General features: G+C 39.1%; 2 protein-coding genes and 1 pseudogene across 4 annotated transcripts in view; 2 read left to right on the top strand and 1 right to left on the bottom strand.

The window, feature by feature from the left end:
* The window catches only part of LOC137970868 (uncharacterized), a 5,011-nt gene extending 1,763 nt beyond the window's left edge, over positions 1-3,248 (bottom strand). The window contains exons 1-3 of one of the 2 annotated variants that reach the window (XM_068817492.1): positions 3,046-3,248; positions 1,382-1,643; positions 1-31 (exon numbers count right to left, since the gene is read on the bottom strand). The exon at positions 1-31 is cut by the window's left edge and continues 114 nt beyond it. In XM_068817492.1, coding sequence (XP_068673593.1) covers positions 1-31; positions 1,382-1,643; positions 3,046-3,154 — 402 coding nt within the window. In that variant the 5' untranslated portion in view covers positions 3,155-3,248. Of the gene's footprint in view, positions 35-1,381; positions 1,644-3,045 lie in introns of both variants that reach the window. The other variant, XM_068817491.1, reaches the window with a different exon arrangement.
* On the top strand, positions 2,382-14,481 carry LOC137970867 (uncharacterized). 2 transcript variants are annotated; one of them, XM_068817489.1, is made up of 5 exons: positions 2,382-2,472; positions 3,614-3,732; positions 8,803-9,125; positions 11,229-11,508; positions 14,140-14,481. In XM_068817489.1, the coding sequence occupies exons 1-5, from the start codon at positions 2,397-2,399 to the stop codon at positions 14,428-14,430; spliced, it is 1,089 nt and encodes a 362-aa protein (XP_068673590.1). In that variant the 5' UTR covers positions 2,382-2,396; the 3' UTR covers positions 14,431-14,481. The 2 variants fall into 2 exon arrangements, with proteins under 2 accessions (XP_068673590.1, XP_068673591.1); XM_068817490.1 differs by lacking the exon at positions 2,382-2,472 and adding an exon at positions 3,449-3,488.
* A 1,825-nt stretch (positions 14,482-16,306) lies between these two features.
* LOC137970386 (uncharacterized) lies at positions 16,307-19,450 on the top strand (annotated as a pseudogene).
* The last annotated feature ends 2,265 nt before the right edge of the window (positions 19,451-21,715 follow it).

Here is a 21,715-nt window from a genome sequence, read left to right as displayed (position 1 = left end):
GCAAGCGTCGTGGATTGCAGACTCTCCAACACTACTGAAATTACCAAGACATAACAAAGATGACTTCAAGCACTTGCTAACATTGTTCTTGTTTATCAGTGAATAGACGGTAAAAACTTTCCCGAAAAATGCATTTACCGTTCTCCAAATACAAACCCCTTTATTGGAGATTCAGAACTTATTCTTTTCATTGCTTATGCCCGTAAGCCTCGAATTACACATTTCATTAATTAAGACCCGTGGAATACACAGTCGAACCTCCCTCTGCGACCACCTCTCGTAAGCTACCAGTTTTCCAAAGTACCGAACGTTTTCCCCTAATTGTGGTTGACCAGCAGTGTAAATGTGGTTCGTGAGATGATATTTTTTGCTGTTTGATTATCAAATCACTATTTTTGAAACCTGTCGTAAGCGACCGCGACCACTTTTAGGTCTGATCTTTTTCATTTGCTCGTTAAATTTCATCGTATGACTTACCAATGCACAATCGGGGAATCGTTTTACTAGCTACTAGCTCAGGCAATGATCTAATCATAATATGGTCATGTCCCACTTCCGTTCCCTGGAGGGTTAAGACAACACCAACGTTGCCAAGAAAGGATTTAAATAATTAGCTATAATGAGACTTGTCCAAATCGCCGTCGTCAATTAACGAGGGGCAAACCATTATTGAAATATTACAAGTAACGTTACTTGACGTTTCCATGTGTCCAACATCATTATTAAGAATGAAATTTCGTAAAGTGTCAAAATTCTTGTTGGATACCGACATATTTCTTGTTAAATGTTTAACAAGAAACCGACCGTCCGAAACCATTGTAGGTTTGGCAATGACCCTAGATCTAGAGATTCCTTGGCTACAATAATTTTGGGATAGTCTAAATATCAACCAACCAACCAATCAATCAGTCAATCAATCAATCAATTAATCAATCAATCAAGTCTTTACTATTGAAACAGAAATATTAGATAGATTTAGCTTTGCGTTTACGGCAGACAGCAAACGTAAAACTGAAATTTGCGTTTTGCCAAAAATCAAAGAAACTGGTGTGCTTTTAGCTCTTTTTTTTTTTTGCCCGTTATCTACGAATGTCGCGCAACTTCTAAAACGAGAGAGAAAATTTAGAAGATAATTTTCATGCCTTTATGACAAGCAACAGCCTGCCGTTTGACGTTTCCCGTTTCACGGAAACGCGATGCTAAATTACCGCGTACAAACGCGCAAGAATTACAAAATATACCAGAAAAGGTCCAAAACTATCTAAAGTTTAAGGAAAAAAAACTGAGGAGAAAAATGCGTTCGAGAACCGCCATAAAGCCTATAAAACAAAAATACTTAACCCTAGAAGAGTTAAAAAGCCCGTAATGATTTTGCACTTACATCAACACTTTCAAGTAGTCCTCCTTATCCTTAAACTGGAGAATTATCTCTCGCAGTTGAGCCGGTCTCGCGCGATACTGCAGATGTACGATTAGTTCGATTTCGATGCCTTCCTTGTTAAGACACTCGACATCAGCATAACTAATACTCTGGAAAACACTTGGAAAGATAATAAAGTGGTATCCAGGGGGGCCGGGGTGGAGACCCTCTCTCTTCACTTCGGTAGCAAGCTTCTTCTGATGAATATTGTACGCTATCCCCACTGCAAAATAAAAAAGATTCAACTCAGTTTTCAAATATTACGTATTCATTGAAAGCCATCAGCTGGAGGTACTCCAGAATAAAGGCTGCCCACCCACGTCGACTCCTCCGCAGCTAAGGCTCTTAACAAACTCGGGGTGCATTCCTTGGAAGTCTTCTTCTTATTCCTATTCGATTTTAGCAGTATCCCGGCAACTAAGCGGAATAAGGTTTTCCTAACAAATGGGCATTCGGAAAACCTAATACTTTTCGCGCGAGTGGCCTGAGAACAAGAGCACGGAATAGTCTGGAACCGTCTTGAGAATCTACGCACGATTTTCCCGAGAACTCATGCATATTCCAAATATTCCGAGTAAACAATGTGCTGTTCATTTCCTTTATGCTGGTACGGAAAGCATTGTGATCAGACCACTATTCCGATAATACTGAAAAAGGAATGGGTCCAAAAAGAATATACTTAAACGGAATATTCCTCGTATTCCCATTGTGAAATAGGTGAAAATAAACTTTGCATTGTCAAAGAAGCGGCAAAAGCAGAAACAAAATTTAAGTTGACAATTTCTCTGCTCTCAATTTTACGTTTAATTTGAAGCCGTATTCTTTTTCAAAAGGATATTCTCGTAAGTCAATAATCATGATCCATATACCCAGTTAGGTTGAGTCGGAAACACACGCCACTTATTTTCACATCATTCAATAAATAAAGTACTTATCGTTATGTGCTTCGTCCTTCAAAAGCATTCGTCTTATTTTTATGAGGTTGACCGAAGTTGCTCTGTATACTCTGGTTGCTTTCGAACAACAGAACACAGAACAACTGAGCTGTCGAGGTATGATGGAAAAATTTGCCTTTCTAACATATAATAATTGAAATTCCAATCATATCAGTAGGTATCTTCGCTATTTATATCAATTGTAAAGTTCACAAAATTTTCCAAGTGACGTAACGTAGGCTTAAGTACACTTAAGCGACAAAATTGAAACACACAAAAAGCTCGATGTCTTCGAAAAACATGGAAGTTCAAAAATAGCTACCGTTCATTTGTTAAATGTATTCAGTTAAATGAAGGACATGGGTGTAGTAATTTCTCGAACATGAACATGCTGTGTTTGGCTTAATCTAAATCTAAAACCATGTACTATGATGAACACAATATGAATGTTTCAAACGGTACTTACATATCGTAAATACAATAGTATAATAAAAAAGTTCATCCGCGAAACACAAACACGGCAGCTTGTTTTTATAATTTATGCTCTGAAGGAAGTTTATTTGAACCTAAGTTTTTGAAGAATGGGACTCAACTTCGATGAAAGTGAAGCGTGCCGTTGGAAAATTCACAGTCAGTTACACATCAATCAAGCGCATGCACAGTTGCTTCATCAGGTGTAAGGCAATTTACCTTCCTCTGTGCTCAGCTTCTTTAGAGATGTCCCTACCATTGCACCGATAAAGACGATTATGGCTGCCAAAACCAAACAGGCAAACGCCGTTTTGCTACCACAATCCATCGTCCAATTTCAAAGGGAAACTAGCGACTAACAAAGTACGGGAGTTTGAACTGTACTGGTAATGAGGTAACCTGACAACTCACACGTCAACGCACATGCAATTGCGTTCAAAATATTCACATGTATTATACATGTTTTTTAATTAGAAGCCTGTGTAACCTCAAGGGAAACTACTTAATGACAATCAATGACATATCACACGTGCGTTGTACTATCAGATGATTTACGGTGATCTTATGAAATTTGTTATTTTCTTTTCTTGCTAAGGGTGCCTGTGCACAATCCAGCGAAATTCAGGCTGAGCCTTATGCTAGAAAATCGCAAACGATACTTGGTATTCAACACCTGTTTGAGTATTTTTGCTCTATTTGTGAATTCAAAAATGCAAAGAAGACAAGGAAGTGATTATGATTGGTCGGTATTGTTAACTTTAGGCATGCGTGCCTTGTTATTTTGCAGCAGTTGCAGTCAACATGGCAAGCGGAGCTCTAAAAGTTGTCATCGCCGTTATTGGAATTGCAGCTCTTCTTATTCTTATTTTGATACCAACAAGCTTCTCGGGTGTTGAATATTACGAGGTGAGGTAACACGAATTTATTTACAGGCACTCTTGAACGTTTTTAATTCGAACTTGGACTTTTCTTGGAGCATCTTTTATCCTGCAAAGAGCCAATACTATTGAGTGATTAGGTTATAGAAGAAAAGTGGGATATGTCTAAATCCCAACAAAGCCATTATTGCATTTTAACATTTTCTTTATTTTCCCAATTTCAATTCACAAATGGCAAGCCACAACCGCAATGATTTCATTACACTCAGTTGCCAAGTGAGTTACTTGGACCTTGATAACTTTAGTCTACAATGAACACACAAAGTCTAAGCCGGTCAGTTTTGCATCACTCTAATGAGATCCACGTTTTAAAATGTATTATCCTTTACTATTTCAGACGAGGTAGGGTTTAAGGGAAAATGCGGTGAAAAAACCTTCGGGCCACTATTTCTCACTACATCTGAGTCGTTTCATTCCGCTCGTCCTGTATTGCACACCGCTCCTATCAATTATAGACTTGTCATGAGCTAGTTAAGCTATAAGAGTTGTTGCTAATGATTATTTCGATTCAGAAAGAGTTGGCGAGCGCTCGAAATGGAGAGCTAAGAAATAGTAAAAAGGAAAAAAAAACCAAAAACAAAGGCGCAATCATGACTGAGGTCATTGACGAGCGTTCGAAATGGAGAGCTAAGAAACAGTAAAAAGGAAATAAAACAAAAACAAAGGCGCCATCATGACTGAGGTCATTAAAATTCGTTGAGATAAAGATTGACATTATTTTAAGTAAGAACAGGGGCGCTAAACTTAGCCTAAGAAAAGGAAGGTTAAATTAAAGAAGAAAAAAAATCACCCTACTTTTTCTGACTAAATCATAAGCTGAATTTTTTGAGTACTAGTAATGGTGGTATTTTGACTGTCCCACTTCAGCTCCAGTGATTTTACTGTCAATACGTACCGTGAGGCAATATCACAATTTGTGTAGAAGAAACATAACTTCAAGTTTTCCGTCCGTTGTGTTCCGCGTGACTGACGATATTTCGTCAAAAGCAGGAATTATTTAAAATGCACAAGTGGAATGTGATTGTAGATGCAATATTAGAAAACTTCCTGTTACAAAGTTGTCTTTTATGTCATATGTATTGGTCTGAAATTAGCACAGCACGTCACTGCATGTTGAAGTTAAGTAAACTTTTAGCGCCGACATGGCGTTCAAGTACGAGTTCCATTTTTTCATGTCATTTGCTACGCATGCATTCTTCAACTGTCACGTGCAGTACTCATGCAGTGCATTTTAGGGTAAATCAATTAGCCCTTTTCACCACAGTTACGCATACACGTAAAATATGCCGCTTTTGCTTTTATGATTTCTTTCTTGTTTAAATTTTGTCACAACTTCATGAGAATATGTGAATAGCACCCACTGGTGTGTTTTACAATTATCAAAGGCAAAAAAACTAACTACAATTGCCGAATTCCGCTGCATATCCCAATTCGTTTCGCAACAAAGCCCAAAGTGCCAGTCTTTTTGCCAAAGAAAAACACCAAAAATAACACTTTTTTGTGGTCAATTTATTAATCGAAAACATTGCCCTAAAATCAAAAGTCTACATTTAAAGCAAACCTCAAGGCCATAACTTGGTATCTGACTGGGAATTTTTCTTGCACAAGTGGAATGTGATTGTAGATGCAATATTAGAAAACTTCCTGTTACAAAGTTGTCTTTTATGTCATATGTATTGGTCTGAAATTAGCACAGCACGTCACTGCATGTTGAAGTTAAGTAAACTTTTAGCGCCGACATGGCGTTCAAGTACGAGTTCCATTTTTTCATGTCATTTGCTACGCATGCATTCTTCAACTGTCACGTGCAGTACTCATGCAGTGCATTTTAGGGTAAATCAATTAGCCCTTTTCACCACAGTTACGCATACACGTAAAATATGCCGCTTTTGCTTTTATGATTTCTTTCTTGTTTAAATTTTGTCACAACTTCATGAGAATATGTGAATAGCACCCACTGGTGTGTTTTACAATTATCAAAGGCAAAAAAACTAACTACAATTGCCGAATTCCGCTGCATATCCCAATTCGTTTCGCAACAAAGCCCAAAGTGCCAGTCTTTTTGCCAAAGAAAAACACCAAAAATAACACTTTTTTGTGGTCAATTTATTAATCGAAAACATTGCCCTAAAATCAAAAGTCTACATTTAAAGCAAACCTCAAGGCCATAACTTGGTATCTGACTGGGAATTTTTCTCTCACTTTTTCCGCTGGCCACGCTTTGGCCATTTATTGGAGCCAGTCTTGCGTATCTCAAGTTGCCTTATTAATGCCTTAAAGAATTATGGGCGGGCCTCCTAATACTACCAGCAAACTATGGCATCCATTGAATTTTTTACCACTCAAAACCAGCGTAAATAGCATTGGTAGGTCCTGGAAACCATCTACAGTACGACCAGAGAGACAACTTCACTTGTAAACCGCCATCTTCGTTACGAGGCATGTTTGGAGTCTCAGTCAGCATGTAACCACCTCTCACCTCTGTTTTCTCTCAGAGGCTAGTCTTTACTTACATTTCAGCCTCATGATACAAGCCTACAGCATCACAATGCTGCAAATAATACCATAGCAACTCCTTGTATAGGATATTTAGCGCTCAAGACTATTTGTCGTTAAACGTCTACTTAGAAAAGTTGCACACGCCTAGCTCGCAAAGAATTAATGTTCGACTGTGCGAATGATTATCTCATTTCATAGAGAAATAAAGACGACAGAGAGATCGGGGTTTGCATGGCAACGCAAAATGCCTCTTCCTGGAACCCCAAAAGAGACATATCTTCAGATTATTATTTTTTTTTTTTGTTTTTTTGTTTTTTACTCGGGCTTTCAACGGAAGCCAGGGTTAAAAAATGCAAACCGTTCTTTATTGTCTTCATATTTGGTGGGAAAATGGGAGGTCATTTTTCCAGGCGTTCCTAGTGGAGGCCCTGGAATCTGGGGACGAGAACATGACCGTCGAGAAATACAGGGAAGAAACATTGGTAAGAATGATACTTTGTACGCTCGCCTCACATACAAAGGCACACGCCATTCGCGGTAGACGCAGCTTAAAAGATATCGATCGTTTTCGGAACGGGTCGGTCCACCAAAACTAGAGCTTGACAGCTATGAAGACTTTAAAAACATCTAACCTAATTAGCAAAGTGAACAAGGGCCAGCCATAGGATTTGTATCAAAATAATGAAAATTTGATAAAATGATGTAAAAGATTAAAAAGAAATAGGCAGTCTATGACCGCATGTGGCTACTCCAGTCAACTGATTACAGTAGAAATACCACTAGTAAACGAGAAATACTGAAATGAAATTGAGGAAAAAAGAAACATTAAACAAAGGGAAAACGGTGATTGCTTACCACATGTATGGTATGTGAAGCTGCCTCATAAAGGGGTGCTAAACACACTCGCTTAGAATGTTAGCTACGCCATGCTGATGAGGCCCAAGAGGCTGAAACAGCTGTCCATGGCTGCTAATTAACCGTGTGAAATGATTGTGCGCATGCGTGATGTGTTGGTGTTAGCGTGTGTCACCTTGCTTTTATAGTTTTATTGAATGAGCGTTGAAATGTGATTTGATATTTGAGGAAGGCAACTGTCAACTTCAATTTTGGTGTCATTCGCACAAAGGGTAAAGGGAATATATAACATTTTTCTGTTCCCCAAATACCAAGAAAGACAAATGAGAATCGCGCAGAATCATCGTAAGTCGTGTCTCTAAGTTTTTCTTATTAAAAATATTGCAGAACCAAAAAAAAGTACACAAAAAACCAGTGTCGGTCAGGTTTGTGAAAAAAATGAGAAGAAAACCAATTTTTTTTAGAACTTTCGAACAAGAAAAGTTATTTTTCTACCGAGATAAGTTTACTATCCAAGGACACGGATAAACGCCAAAAGAAATATCCCAAGGTTGTTTTTGTCTAATTTCCAAGATAGTGAGTACAAGAGTCTAGCTCATAAAGGTATTTGTACAAAATATAAACTATACTACTATCCATCGAAGATTAGTGTCTAGCTTGGAACGACAACTGAAGAAAAAGAGCTATTCCCCAAGCATAACAAACGACCTGGTATTTGAGAAAACCAGAGAGGTTCTTTTAGTCCAAACAAAAACAACTAAAGAAGCAAGGAAAGGGAAATAAACCTAAAGGGTCGGTAGCTTTGACAAGCGACGAACTAAAAACACTCTTCACTTTGGACTACTTTGGAAAATCTGAAACACAGTAAGTGTTGTGAATTTTATTATACAAATTGTCGGTTGGGTGCTTTTAAACCATTGTTTATTGCTTTCATCGCCCCACTCCAATTGTGCGAAATAAATTTGTATATCATACAGTGCCACGAAAAAAACCTCAAAACCTATGAAGTAAAGGCATTACAGCATGGAAAATGATTTGTATGAATTTTATTCACTCGTTTCGTATCAGAAAACTCACTCGTTCGCTGCGCTCACTCGTTCGTTTTCTGATACTACTTAATTCGTAAACAGAAATCGTACGCGCGCATTTTCAATGAAGTAAACTTTATATATTACATGGAGTAACTGATGTTTATGAACCAAAAAGTTTACGAATTACAAAATATGACTTGACAACTACTAAAAATTTAAAAGCGTTATTAACAGTAACACAAGTGTTTCGAAAAATAGTGTTTTGCAATAGCTCGTTATTCAATATGTTGCTCAGTCATTTCACTTTGTAGTTACTAGAACTCAAAATACTTTAGATGCCATTATTCAAAATGGATCTCATCTTAACAATACAATGGATAGTGAGCATGTTTAACATGTATTAGTTAACGTACCTGACTGTGTTATAATTTTTGGTACTAACCCGAATAATATAATGATACACAAACACCGGAAAACCATGGTCAAACTCATTTTAATGCTAGATGTTAGCATACAACTGTTTTTGGTAGGAGTCGTTAGATGCCTGCAACACTTCGATGAGTGTCTGCATGTTCAAACCCTGATGGCAACAGTAGCTAAAGCATACTATCTGTAACCCAGTTGTTGTCGTTGTTTCTTTTTTTCCAATACAGCTCGGTTTCAAAAAACAAAGATCAACTGGTTTTGTGGACATCGACAAGGTGTATACCTCGGGACGGTATTTCATTGGTCCTGACTTCACTTTCAAGCTCTTCCAGGCCAATGCACACTTTATCAAACTAGATGAGATTGCAGTCTGGACTGGAGACAAGCTCGAAATCCAAATCACCTGTGCTTTTCAGTACTTTCTAAGAAAGGACTTTCTGCCAGATTTGCATGAAGCGTACAATGTGGACTACGAACCCGTTGTCAGGGGAACCGCAATTGACGCCATAAAGGGAAGAGCCGCGAATTTACCGATCGAGGATTACATCAGGTTCGGTGCTTTTCCATGTTAGAAACAGTTTTCAGGTATACATTTGCTCACCCCCAGTACAGAATGTTTCTTAACCATTAGCAAAATGTATCAGTTTTTTGAACATCATTATGAATGAGGTCTTCACGGGAAAATACCGTACTCTTACACCACACTCTCTGTCCAAAGGTCCCCATGAGGATGGTTTTCTCTGGTCTTGGTTTCGATTTACTCTAGCTTTGCAATTAATTAAATAATTAATAAATTATTATCAATAAATTAGTAAGGAATAATTAAGGAATTTGCAAACGTTTACCACTTGTTTCGTAAACTGCCACATGATTGATTGGGGCGCATAGAATTTCACCCTAGGAAAATCGGTAAGACATAAGAAATTGTTTCCATATGGGAAGTAATCATTTCCTCGTGGGAAGATCGCTCATAAAGCTTATTGTTAATTGTCTGAGCGTTAACGCTAGAATGGAAATGGGTCGTTACAAAGAAAACATCGAAAATCGAACCCACGATCGTTAAGAGGCCTACCATTTTTCAAGATATTGCCCGTTCCGGAGTTCAAAAATGGACCGGGCACTAGTTTTCGCATTGTTGAAAAGTCTTTTGATTATGAAGTTAACCGCCACCACCGGAAAGATGTCCTAAACGTTAGTACCATAACCAACTTTGGGCAGGTTCATTAGATAGTAATCACAATGTCGAAAGTGCGTCCAAATTACATATAAATGTGTCTAATATGAAATTGGCCTCTACCGAATAGAGTTTGAGACCGTTGTGCTAGTAAAATAAAAAGTGCATAATGGGCTCAACCTTTTTGTTGAATTATGCCAGAAATTGTGCCCAAGGTCCTGAAAATTATGCTACTAGATTCCTAGTTTATTCACAGAATGACACCCTCCCGGTGCACATACCAGCGATTCATAAATTATTGCATTCTAAAGCGTGATTCTCAAATGTCCTTCAACTGTTTGATTTGTTTCTTCTCTGACTCAGAGGACTCTAGAATGGCAACACGGAAAGAAATAGGGTCTACTGTTAGGTAACTAGGCAAATGGGAAAGCAAAATGCTTCCGGTAGCTTCCAGTCCCAAATAAACTGAATAATGTAATAGGCTATTTTCATGATGGCGTCATTTTACTACCGAGACCAGAATGCTTTGCCAAAATGCTTTCTTATGGAGATTTTTTGACTCTCCAGCGAATAACGAGACAGTTGGTAAAATTTGAGAACAGAAACTGTTCAATGCATTCTGGTCTTCGTAGTAAAATTTCGCCATCATGCAAATGGCCTATTCATTTGCTACTATACTAAAAATCAATTAAATGCAAGAATAAAATTGTTTTAGCTTTACAAAGTACAAAGTGCAAATTATACCTCACTAGAGCTGTTTTTATTTTTTCAATTTTTTTTTTTGGAAAATTATGCTGGATTGCCCTGGCTATGCCAAAGATCATTCTCGCACAATGTGCTCAACCCTACCATAGAATCTATACAAAGTCTTCATCTTTTTTTCTTCTGATTTCTACATCCAGTTTGATTGTTGCATTTTTACCTTTGGTAAGGTGACTTATTTGGATACAACCTTTGTTGTGTTTGGCCTCATTTTTTTTTTACGATACTAACATAGAAGAATCCTCTCCACTCTCCATCGATCAGAATTCTGGAATTGGCATTTTCTGGTAGATAGTTGGTGGCCGTGCGCAAAACTCACGCTACGTTATTCGCTTACCCCTAAAGCGCTCAGGAGACAAACAAATGTTGAGACCTGTTCCCCAAAAAGCTTGTCATTATATTAAACAATGCCAACAACACGCAACAATTGGCAACACGGTGTACAAACACACTGCATCCTTACTTACGTGTTGGGTCAACAGAGACAGGAGCGAATTCAAGTGAGCCCAACGCTATTGTGTACATAAGAAGTTTCTGATGCTGTGGATCAGCGAAGGTTCTTTATCCATCATATGCACACAGTAGCGTTGGCCTCACTTCAATTCTCTGCATACACATACACACGCTGCTTAGGACAACATTCCTTTACAGAGACAGGAGGGTTTGCAAAGGGCTTAATTTAAGTCAGAACTCATTGTTTCCCTCAATTGTTTACAGGAATCGACAGAACATTGAAAATGAACTTTTCAAAGCATTGGCTAAGCGGGTTGATGGTTGTTGCCGACCGACATGTCCAACAAATGAAGAAGATATGCCGCCTTGTGGTTACTGTATCAGTAACAACCTCTGTAAGAGTGATCAAAAGGGGATTTTTGTAGAGGTGCGGTATTTCCAGTTACTGGCAGTCGACGTGCATGACGATGTCAAGAGTCGATACTTGCGACAGGTTATAGAAGCGGCAGAGGAAGAACGAGCGCAGTTTGAATTGAGGGAGAAGGTAACGCCTTTGTTCAGAATAGAAAAGGATAGAGTAGAATAGGCCATATATAATTCCTGTTCTCACAGTCGATTTGGCGAGTACGCAGTGGAGGCTTACGCAGGAAAAGAAATATTTGCATCTACAAAAAGTCCCCTGCATTAGCCACCCATTCCACGTTCCTTCTAGTCCACCTGTGAGAATACGAATGTGGTCTCGTCATGGCACTGTATCATAAAACAATCCTCTTGGAAAATTGTTTCATCCTCGAGTAAAAGGATTGCGCTTCCCCAACGATATCGAGTTGACATAATATTTTGACAATTTTTCAGTTTTGATAACAATCAGGGTGTTAAAGAGATTCAAAGCAGCCCTTAACATTTATTCTCTTTCCCTGTGCATTGCATTTGGGCCTAGCTGATCATTATCCGTAACGCTTCACCCTATCACTGACAAATTATTGCAATTCGATTGGTTGAGGTCATCACTGATTAATACAAACATGTGAAAATTACAGATAAATCGATGGCATTATACGATTTCAGTTAAGGCAAAAAAAAAACAGTATAATTTTCAACGGTGAATTTATAAAAGAACTTAGTGTTATATTTACCGCGCTAACAGGTGAATATACCAATTTGGAGGCGCGGCTGCTAAGCCAATCGAGCACTTTTCGTGCCTTTTTATTTTGTTTTAGGCCGTTGTCTTGCACTTTCTTAATATTCACCGATGAAAATAATACTAAAACAATTATTCGCCTCAGGCCCAGTGAATATTGGTAAATATTTACCTCGCCCTCGACTAGGTAAATATTCAGCAATATTTACTTCGCCTTCGGTGAAAAATTGCTAAATAATATGATTCGTACGTTATGTTGGGATACTGCAATCTTGTATGCAATTGTTTAGGCTTTATTCGCAATATCTCCTGCGCCACCTTTTCCTGGCTCGGTTTCCAACCGTATTGGGAGTCCGGTTTTCATCCTCCCTCCAACAACTGCTGGATCGGTGTCTCGTGTCATATGCTTTTATAGGTAAATCTTTGTTGCAGCCTTTATTCTTGGTTTTAACGCACATTTAGTTTTGCCCTCGGAAAATTAAAATAAAATCGATCATAGTCAAGAAATTGAAATATCAGTCATAGAAGAGTGATAAAGAAACTCAACATGTTTTAGCACTCAAACTGGAGACACCACGTGTTGGTGTCCTTCAGAAGGACACGTGCACAAACGTGGCGGCCGTAAAACAGCGGGAAAAACCTGGATTTATTTCGGCTATCTGAAAACCTATCTTTGCTCTGCTGAAGTTGTAAATATTCGCATTTACACTTGTCTTGATATATTGGTTGTTCAGAGCTTAAAAGCACGATGTGAATGGATATTTTCATGTCCGCGTGGCATGTCTATATGTCACGCGCTCTGGAGAAAAAAGATAACTGAAATTTAAACTGCTCTATGTTAAAAAAAAGCTTGCTATTGAGCTGAAAACGTGCAAGAAGGTATATTTTTTGCATAATGAAGATAAAAATTCAATCGTCTGTTTTATGGCGTCACGTAAAAGCCAAGGATAGCTTTATAATATTTGACGATTTCCAATTCTCCCACAATCAAATGTCCCGAAACGATCAAATTCCGTACAATAGAAATCTCACGAAACGATACTATGAACTGTGACAACGTGTTTTCGGAAAGTAAGGAAGCATTACTCGTTGAAAGGTTAACTGATAACAAAATTCTGGAGAACTTTAAGTGTGCGGAGAAACTAGATATACGATAAGAAAAACAAGTTATAATTGAAATAAGCTATCCTGCAAACAAGCGATCGTAAATATTAAAATAGAAAATAAAAGGCAACAAAGAAGAAGATAGCTTACTCTCTTGACCATGTTAAATGCATCACCAGGACATATGCATTGTTATCGGTGGACAGATTTTAAAGTATAGTCTCTTCTTGAGTGTTGAAACTCTGTAAATAACTCTACGTTCGGCGAAAGCAAAAACGGTTTGTACAAGGTCTGGAAAACCTCTGCGTTTAAAGATCTTCGACTCGTCAAAAGAAGGATATAAGAGGAAAATCGACTCAAGTTTCTCTTTGCAAGTTAATTAAAGGGTGTATAGCTGCAGACACTGTTTTATCAGTACTTTTATGCGTGAGCTGCACATGTGGAATGAGACAGTGGATGGGGCACATACACATGCGGAATGAGGCAGTGTGGCTCAGTGTTTAGGGCGCTTGTCTTAAGATTCGGAGATCCCGGGTTCAAGATGCGCTCTAAGCACTCGTTGAATTTGATCCTGGTAGTCCCTGGTTCAACTTCCCAGCTGCACTTGTAAAATGCCAAATGGTTTGCCTCAGTCAAGTTGGGATTCATAGCAGCTGTTGTTGTTGTTGTTCACTTTTGTCGTTTCGTTGTGTTCAGATTGGCCCTGAAAAGCCCCTGTGGGGAGCGGTCAATTAATTATGTATTGTATTGTATTGCATTTTTAGAAGGGGACTAGAGCCATGACCGCCCAATTACGCAGCACACAAGGCTCATCCAACTGAGCTACTGGGATCTGTGCAGTAAAGCCTCTTGTGGTTAGGCTCTTGCAGCCGATAATTGAAATGAACCTCATGGTTATACCCTTTTTTCCCTTTATTATGTCCATCACAGGTGGTTCGTAAGGAAACTGAGAAACAGAAAAACGAAATTTTCAACGAGGCCAGGGAAATTGGGCAGAACGCAAGTGCACAAGCTGCTGTTATTAATGCTCAGGCCAGAGCAGATGCCCTTGGTATCGTGGAGAAAGCAAGATCAGATGGTTTGAAGAATATGTACGCAGTTCTGAATATAACCACGGATGAAGAGAAAGCGGCATTTAACTACCTGAGATCACTGAGGCAGAACAACAACATAAAGCTGAATGTAGGCTATCAAGCGCTTGCACAATTTCAAAATAATTAAAACTGGAACGTTTGCAACATGCTTTACTAATAAAAGTTTTCAGGATTTGTGTGCTCTTTCTGTAATAAGTATATAACATACTTTAAGCATATGCGCGCTGTCAAATTTATCAAAATCTTTTAACGAAACGCGAGTTCCTCGTCAATCAATGCAGAGTTCGTATCCCGTTTCTTCAACATATTGAATAAACGGAGGTATTCAACTGAGGATTAAAGAGATATTTTCTCTTCACTGAATTCGAACGAGGAAAGATTGATTATGAGCTATCGATGAGTATCGTTCTGTTTGCAAATATATCTAGTACGGTAACCGTAAATTTAATGCATAACCACAGAGTCCACACCCCGACAGCTGCGGCTTTTGGCCAAATGCAACAAGAATGCCCCCACCCCCTCCTTCCACGCCCACGATAGGCCTATTTTTCCACACCCACTTTGTTGGAAAATACCCAATAAAATTTGACTTATCCTTCCTGTACTATTTGAGTTTTCCAGCCTATCAAAAACTCTAAGAACGTCATGAACATTTCCAAGAAAATAAGTAGGTCACCCGGTTTTATCACAAGTGCCCGAATTAAAGTCACAATTTGAATGCTCAGTTCAGGAGGGGGGTGGGGGGTAACTGTATTGCTTTCCAATGATCTTTCTTGACCCACTCCTCATGCCAGTGTGATGTGACGTAGCAATGTGCGAAAGTTCGGGTCGCTTCAGTGGAACGCCATCGAATCAACTCCACAAGAGGTCAGGAAGAGTCAAGAAAGACAAAGCCTTACGCTATTGCTCACGAATTGCATTGTAAAGTGTGACCTTCGTTATCTGTTATTGTTGGATTTGTGTGGTTTATTAATTGGCGGGACCGCCACTTTCTCTTTGGGACCAACAAGTCATCATAAACCAGTCACGTTTTCTATCTGCACTAAGCAACGAATAACCTCAAGAATAGGAATTTTTATTCACTTGACATAGGCATGTAAATTACATACACCTTTTTGTCATTTGGCTTGGCAGTTGTTCATATCAATTTTTTTGAGAGTGAGGTGGTCGCTGTTTTCGTCATTTCTCTTCAGATTTCTCATCGGTGTGACTTATCCGGCAGAGAGCACTATCCATCTTTTGAACAACTGAGGCCTGGGCCCAGTTATTCAAACAATGATAGCGCTATCCGCCTGATAAATCACTATCCAGTAGATAGGTCATAGCGAAACCAATTGCGCTATTCAATGGATAGGGATTTATCCGGCAGAGTTCGCTATCCTTTTGAACACTGAAACCTGGACTTTTAGTTTTCCTGCAGAACATGTGCCTTACGTTGGATTCTAAAATTTTAATTGAATTCACATTCACCCCAAGAAAGAGTTGCCTAACTTACCTACATCCTTGGTAGACGTGTTCTTGTAAGTATATTTATTTATTTGGCAAGTTGTGTCATTACTTTTGCCTTGCCCGACCATTGTTACCAGCGGATTTGTGGTCATTAATTTGCAAGAAAAGCAATGGATATCTTGTTATCAGTTTACACTGTCAATAAATAATAGTGTTGATGTTGTCATCAGGATTCAATGGAGCCAAAGAAAACAGGATAGTTTCAAATCGTGTACATACAAAGGAACAGATTCCAAGTTTAATTCACTGGACTGGAATAATAATTCTTTGAATGTTCTTTCGTTGAAAACGATGGATTATTCTCATGAACTTCGGCAACTCTGTTATTTTGTCAAATTAGTCGAATCTACGTTGTGGAATACTGTTAGCAGAAGTAACAGCTGTGCCATTGGAATATTATAATAATTTCAACAGAGAAAATAAACTAGAGCCAGATTGAACTTATCTCCAAATCCTAAAAAATAACTTAACTGTTGAACTTTGAAGGGATTGATATGGCGAACCATCAACATCCAAGAGTTGACATTACACATACCCGTAGCTATAGCCTAATATGCATTTTCATGAACGTCCTATTCTCTACTCGAAACTCGTTCAATTTGCTTTGTATTGCCCCTTGAAACTCCGACCGGTTGACAATACCTCTCGTCTGATTTGACCGAAGGCCGAAAGTTTTCGTTTTAACTCATCACAACTCTGACCGTTTAATCCAAATAAGTACCATTTACTGGTTTTTTATCAACATAGGAATCCAATCATTGTTAAATTCAATGAAATTGATCACGTTATCCATTAAAATTCTTGATTTATGACCGCCTCTGCGACAAAAAATTTGGCCACCATTTTGAAAGTTACAGAAGAGGGACGTGACGTCACACTGGCATAAGGACTGATCCAACAGCGTCCTTAGAGACACCCCCTCCCTCCTGGCTCAGTTGCATTTAAAGGAACTGCAAAAGAGAATTAGATGGTGGGCTCCCCTGCATATTCACAAATGAGTCTGTTTTTATAATACCCGTTCCCGCGAAAATCAGTTGTCGTGTCAGAAAAAATAACATGGAAGAAGCGGTCAGACGTGACATGGCTTCTTCTGATTGGTTATAATTGGTGGCCCTTTGTTCGTTTCGTGCGCAAAGTGTATCTAGAAATAAATCAATTTGTGACTGTGCTGGGGCAAGGCCGCAAAGTGATAGACCAACATTTTTATCTAAGCCACTCTTGGTAACGGACAATTTATAAGGGTTATCATACATGGCAAATCTAAATTACGAAAAATTAGTGTAATCGTGGCTCATACCCAAGAAAAGAAATAAAATGAATTTACTTTTGCTGAATCGTATGTCCTTATGTCTTTTTGAGGCGATTCGTTGGACCGTTGTGCGGTTAGACCGTTTCCGCTTCAAGTTAGCGGTTGCTAGCAACAGCGCGTGTTTTGGTAGCCAGACCTTGTACCGAAAATAATTCTCTGTTGGGTCTGGACATGAAACTCGCTGGGTTATGAGTTTTCTAAATTAAACTTTCCTACAACCTCTGAATTCGTCTAATCGCGCAAGGGTCCAACGAATGAAAGGGTGGAGTTTTATGTAGAAATCCCCGAACTTTATCGCCTTCGAATTCCTTCTTCACGCTAGGACTGATACGTGGACCAAAGTACCACCTTCTTGTTTGCGTGATGGGGTAGAACGCCGGTCGAGTGCATATCTTCAAAAAAATAAACAATGATGGCGAGAGTTGGTTGAAGAGCTACATTCTGGGCAGTGGATTCTCGTCTCTTATCCGGTCTGGTAGCGAAATGAGCGAGAAACCACTGGGAGCATGCGACCCGTCGATGTGCGGCTGACGACACTCATCACGTCATTAAATCGCGTCACATTATTGTACATATGATGCTCAAATGCTCCCTTGCGAAGAAAAAAAAACTGGTCTGCAAACTAGTGTTTCTAGTTTTTATTTATTTATTTATTTATTCATTTATTTATTTATTTACTTATTTATTTATTTTTCCTCGAATCAGCAAGGAAAGGGGCGCTTTCTAACAGTGGTTTATCACTCGTTTCGCTTCCAAAGCGAATAAGAGACGAGAATCCAATACTGACAGGGTATCGAAGAGCATGCTGCTAATTATATTCTAGCCTTCCTTCTCTTTTAAAGGTTACTAAAGATGCAGCAAAGGTTAATATTTCTTTCGCTGGCTATGAGATAAGATAAGCCGATTTTTTTTCGCAATCGGCCCTTTGCAGCTAGTCACTAACGTGGTACAAAACCGCCATGCTGGACGCCATCCTATGCACTGAGACAAGATAAACAAAGAGTTCACATCATTTAAAATGTTTTTTTTTTCTTTTTTCGTGTTGTCCCAGTGCGTTACTTGCTCTCCAGCATTGCGCTTTTTGTACCACGTGACTGACTTGCTGCAAAGGGCCTATTGTGAAAAAAATCGGCTAATCTTCGCTCATAGCCAACAAAAGAAATGAACACCATATTAATTGTCCCATACTTCACATGTCACTGAGCCTTAATGCGACGGGCAACCAGCCGGGCATTTGTGTTCAATGTTCAATGAGTTGAAAGCTCTACAGACACCAACACCTTGCAAAGCCAATTATTTGTAGTGGTCTTTTTTTCTTTTGCGAGCCATTCCGTCACAAAAGCGATCCTATTTTCCTTATTAAGATTCGTCGACCTGAGTGCCAAGTTCCCGGTTCCAAGTTCTTCCTGTCTTTGTTTTTTTTTAGTTCCCAGGTCCTACCCGTTGTCTCAAAACAAGATCCCATGTTCCGAAACCACTTCCGCCTTTCTTGAAGGCCGCTTCATAAATGGACTTATTCCGTTCCCTCTTTGGTGGAAATAACGAGTAACGAATCTTTGTTTGTGGCTTGGTAATGAGTTTTTTGTCTTTGTTTGCCGTCCTTCACGACGTTACCAAACAATTAATTGAGATTTTTTTCTCGGGATTCTCATAAAAATCCTTTTATTTTTGTTGGCTTACCCCTCAACACTGAGCTTGGGGTACCTGTGGTCGTGTTGTGCTTCTGTCGATGGTGTCAATTTCTTTGAAGCCCACTTTCTCAATAGCAGCGCCTGGCATTATTTTTCGACCTACGCCATCCTGTTCTACGTTCGACAGACCAGCGTGCCTCTTGTGCTTTACTCTCAGCGGCTTAGATCTCGATAAAGTATTCTACACAACAACGTGGCGAATTGTGACAATTCGGATGCAAATATAAGAAATGCCTTCAAATTCTACATCATGTCTTCTTGGATAACTTCTTTCGACGACTTTATTACAAAGAGGCCCGAAACATTTGAACCCGAATGCTCTCCTGGTAAGGACAAACTAGTCCTATATACTTCCTGAAAATTGTGTGCGTGCTGCTGGTCCTGTGGGAAAAGATAAATTAAAAATGCATTTTCCAGCATAAACGGATCTCGACATCATTTCCTTGACTCTTGCTATATCAACAAAACCGAACTTGAGGAATTTCATTCTGGTTGGTATCTTGTTTCCAGCTGCAAGTCTGAGTTTTTGAAGTGGCGTTTATAAATGTACGCGTGGGTACGCAAGTTCCAGTTATGTACGATTGCAGCAACACAGCATGATGCAACTTCTTTAACAAAGAGGTCAGCTTCCCATTTGACTCTCACACGAAAATAAAGTGAGCGTCATATCCTTTACTATTGTGTGCAATCAATGTGTCTTCTTTAAATTTATCATTTTCTCAAGTTTCTGCAGAACTCTTCAATGTTTTTTCTATGTATGAATTCAATACCATTATAATCTTGTGCAATAGCTGAGTTAACTCCATGAGTTCCAGTATCCTGAGAACATTCAAAGTCATAAAATATGTATTTTTCTGTATATGATCTACAGGAAAAACCCCAATCTTTCTTTTTCATTGATTTGTTTTTTCGACATGGATCATTCTTATACTGTTACCACCTTTTGTTTTTACATTTTTCAAATAACATTTGTGGTCTTTATCAACGTTCTTTCCACAATTTGTACATTCTCTATATCGCCATTGTGGTTGTTTACGTATTTACCTGTTATTATTCCTTCACATTTTGAACAACTTTTTTTTTTTTTTTTTTTTTTTTTTGCATTCATGATAATGTGGTACAACATGAAACGCTATCACAGATTTGATGACATGAAAATGATTCCTTGTTTTGGACAAATAAATCTTGTCTTTACAACCTTTGTTGGCAGTATAAATTATTTCATTGCATCCAAACCCGTAAGACGATGTCTAAATCCTTTATTCCATTTGCAAAACTGTTCCATTTCAGCAAGGTCAGAACACCATCTCTCATCAATAACACGCCGTCGAGTAAATCTCCGCTTTCTTGGTTATGTAATTCACTGGCTAATTTTCCTTCCCAGTTTTTTTTCACTCGACGGCTTTTTCCGTTTTTTGACTTAAGACCAAGGCCAAGTTTTTTCTTTAACTTTATGATGTTTTTCACAGATCTTTCTGTGAATGATTGATTTGCATTTTGATCTGCAGCATACTTGTCACCCAGTGATTGTGCATTGCTGTGATCAATATCATGTTGCTTACAAACGTGATCTAACTTCTTTATTCCTTGAGCACCTCGGGCTAATGCACTAGTCATTTGTTTTCCCCACTCCCCGACCCCCGGGGATAATGGGGACATATGGGGAAATTACTAGGGCAATTACGCGAGATTACGCCACAATTACGCCTCTAGGGGGTAGGGAAATTACAAGATTTTCGTTCCTCTGCCCTACCCCTATGGGGACATACAGGGGGAAATATCGGGGAATTCTTACCTAGGAGGACTGGGACTGAAAAGAAACGAGCAAGGTAAGCGAGGAGAAAAAGACGCGAAGAGAGAGCCCCGTCCGCTCGTTCGCTCCCGGTTCTCCGCTTTCGCTTGGCTGTTTCGCCTGCCCTCGCGAATATCTAGAAAAGGACTGCTAGCAGTCTATCGACTCGGTTGATCATTCCATTTTACAAGAGAAAGTCCAGTTTTATGGAGTCCGTGAGAGAGAATTGATGTGGTTTAACTCTTTTCTTACTGAACGAAAACAACAATGTCTGGTGAAGGATGCTTATCTACTCCAAGAAACATACTCTGTGGAGTTCCCCAAGGCTCTATCCTTGACCCTTTGCTATTTCGTTCGATATATCAATGATTTACCAAGCTGCTTAGAATCTACCTCACCCTGTTTATATGCTGACGATACTCAAATCTTTGTTACTGGTTTTGATGCAGAGGTACTTGCCAATAATATAAATTCTGATTTATAAAATCTGGCTCACTGTTAATAGGCTTCAATTCCATCCACTTAAAACTTATCTAATGCTTATTGGCTCAACATATAATTTGAATTATAAGTCAGGGGAAGTGCGTGTTGTCCTATAAGTAGCGTGTGTATGTATATATGGAAAGAACTCAAGTGAGGCCATCGCTACTGTATGCATGTGATGGATGAAGAACCTTCGCTGATCCACAGCATCAGGATAAGAAGTTCCGTGGGTTCGGTTCCCACCCGGGTCAGAGATTTCTGGGTGTTGCATAAGAAGTTCCTGATGCTGTGGATCAGCGAAGGTTCTTCATCCATCACATGCACACAGTAGCGATGGCCTCACTTGAGTTCTTTCCATAAGTCAGGGGACTTATCTAATGTTATCTCAATTGACAATAATCCGGTTTCATGCGTTCCTTCTAATAAATGTCTGGGAGTCCTTTTAGATGAAAGGCTGACCAACTTGTAACGTACTACCCTATGTTGTAAGCCTGTGGTGAGCCGTGATGACATATTGGAAAAGGAACTTGCCCCCAACGTTATTGATTTATAACCAGGTTAATAACGTTATTAAATCGCTTTGTTTATGCGCTAGTTCTCGAGGGTTGTCCGTGGGTTTTCTCGAGAA

The sequence above is a fragment of the Montipora foliosa genome, chromosome 9 (genome assembly GCF_036669935.1).
Source record: "Montipora foliosa isolate CH-2021 chromosome 9, ASM3666993v2, whole genome shotgun sequence".
Classification (NCBI taxonomy): Eukaryota; Metazoa; Cnidaria; class Anthozoa; order Scleractinia; family Acroporidae; genus Montipora; species Montipora foliosa.
Note: the sequence above shows the minus strand (reverse complement) of the source record. Positions and strands in the feature narration are given on the sequence as shown.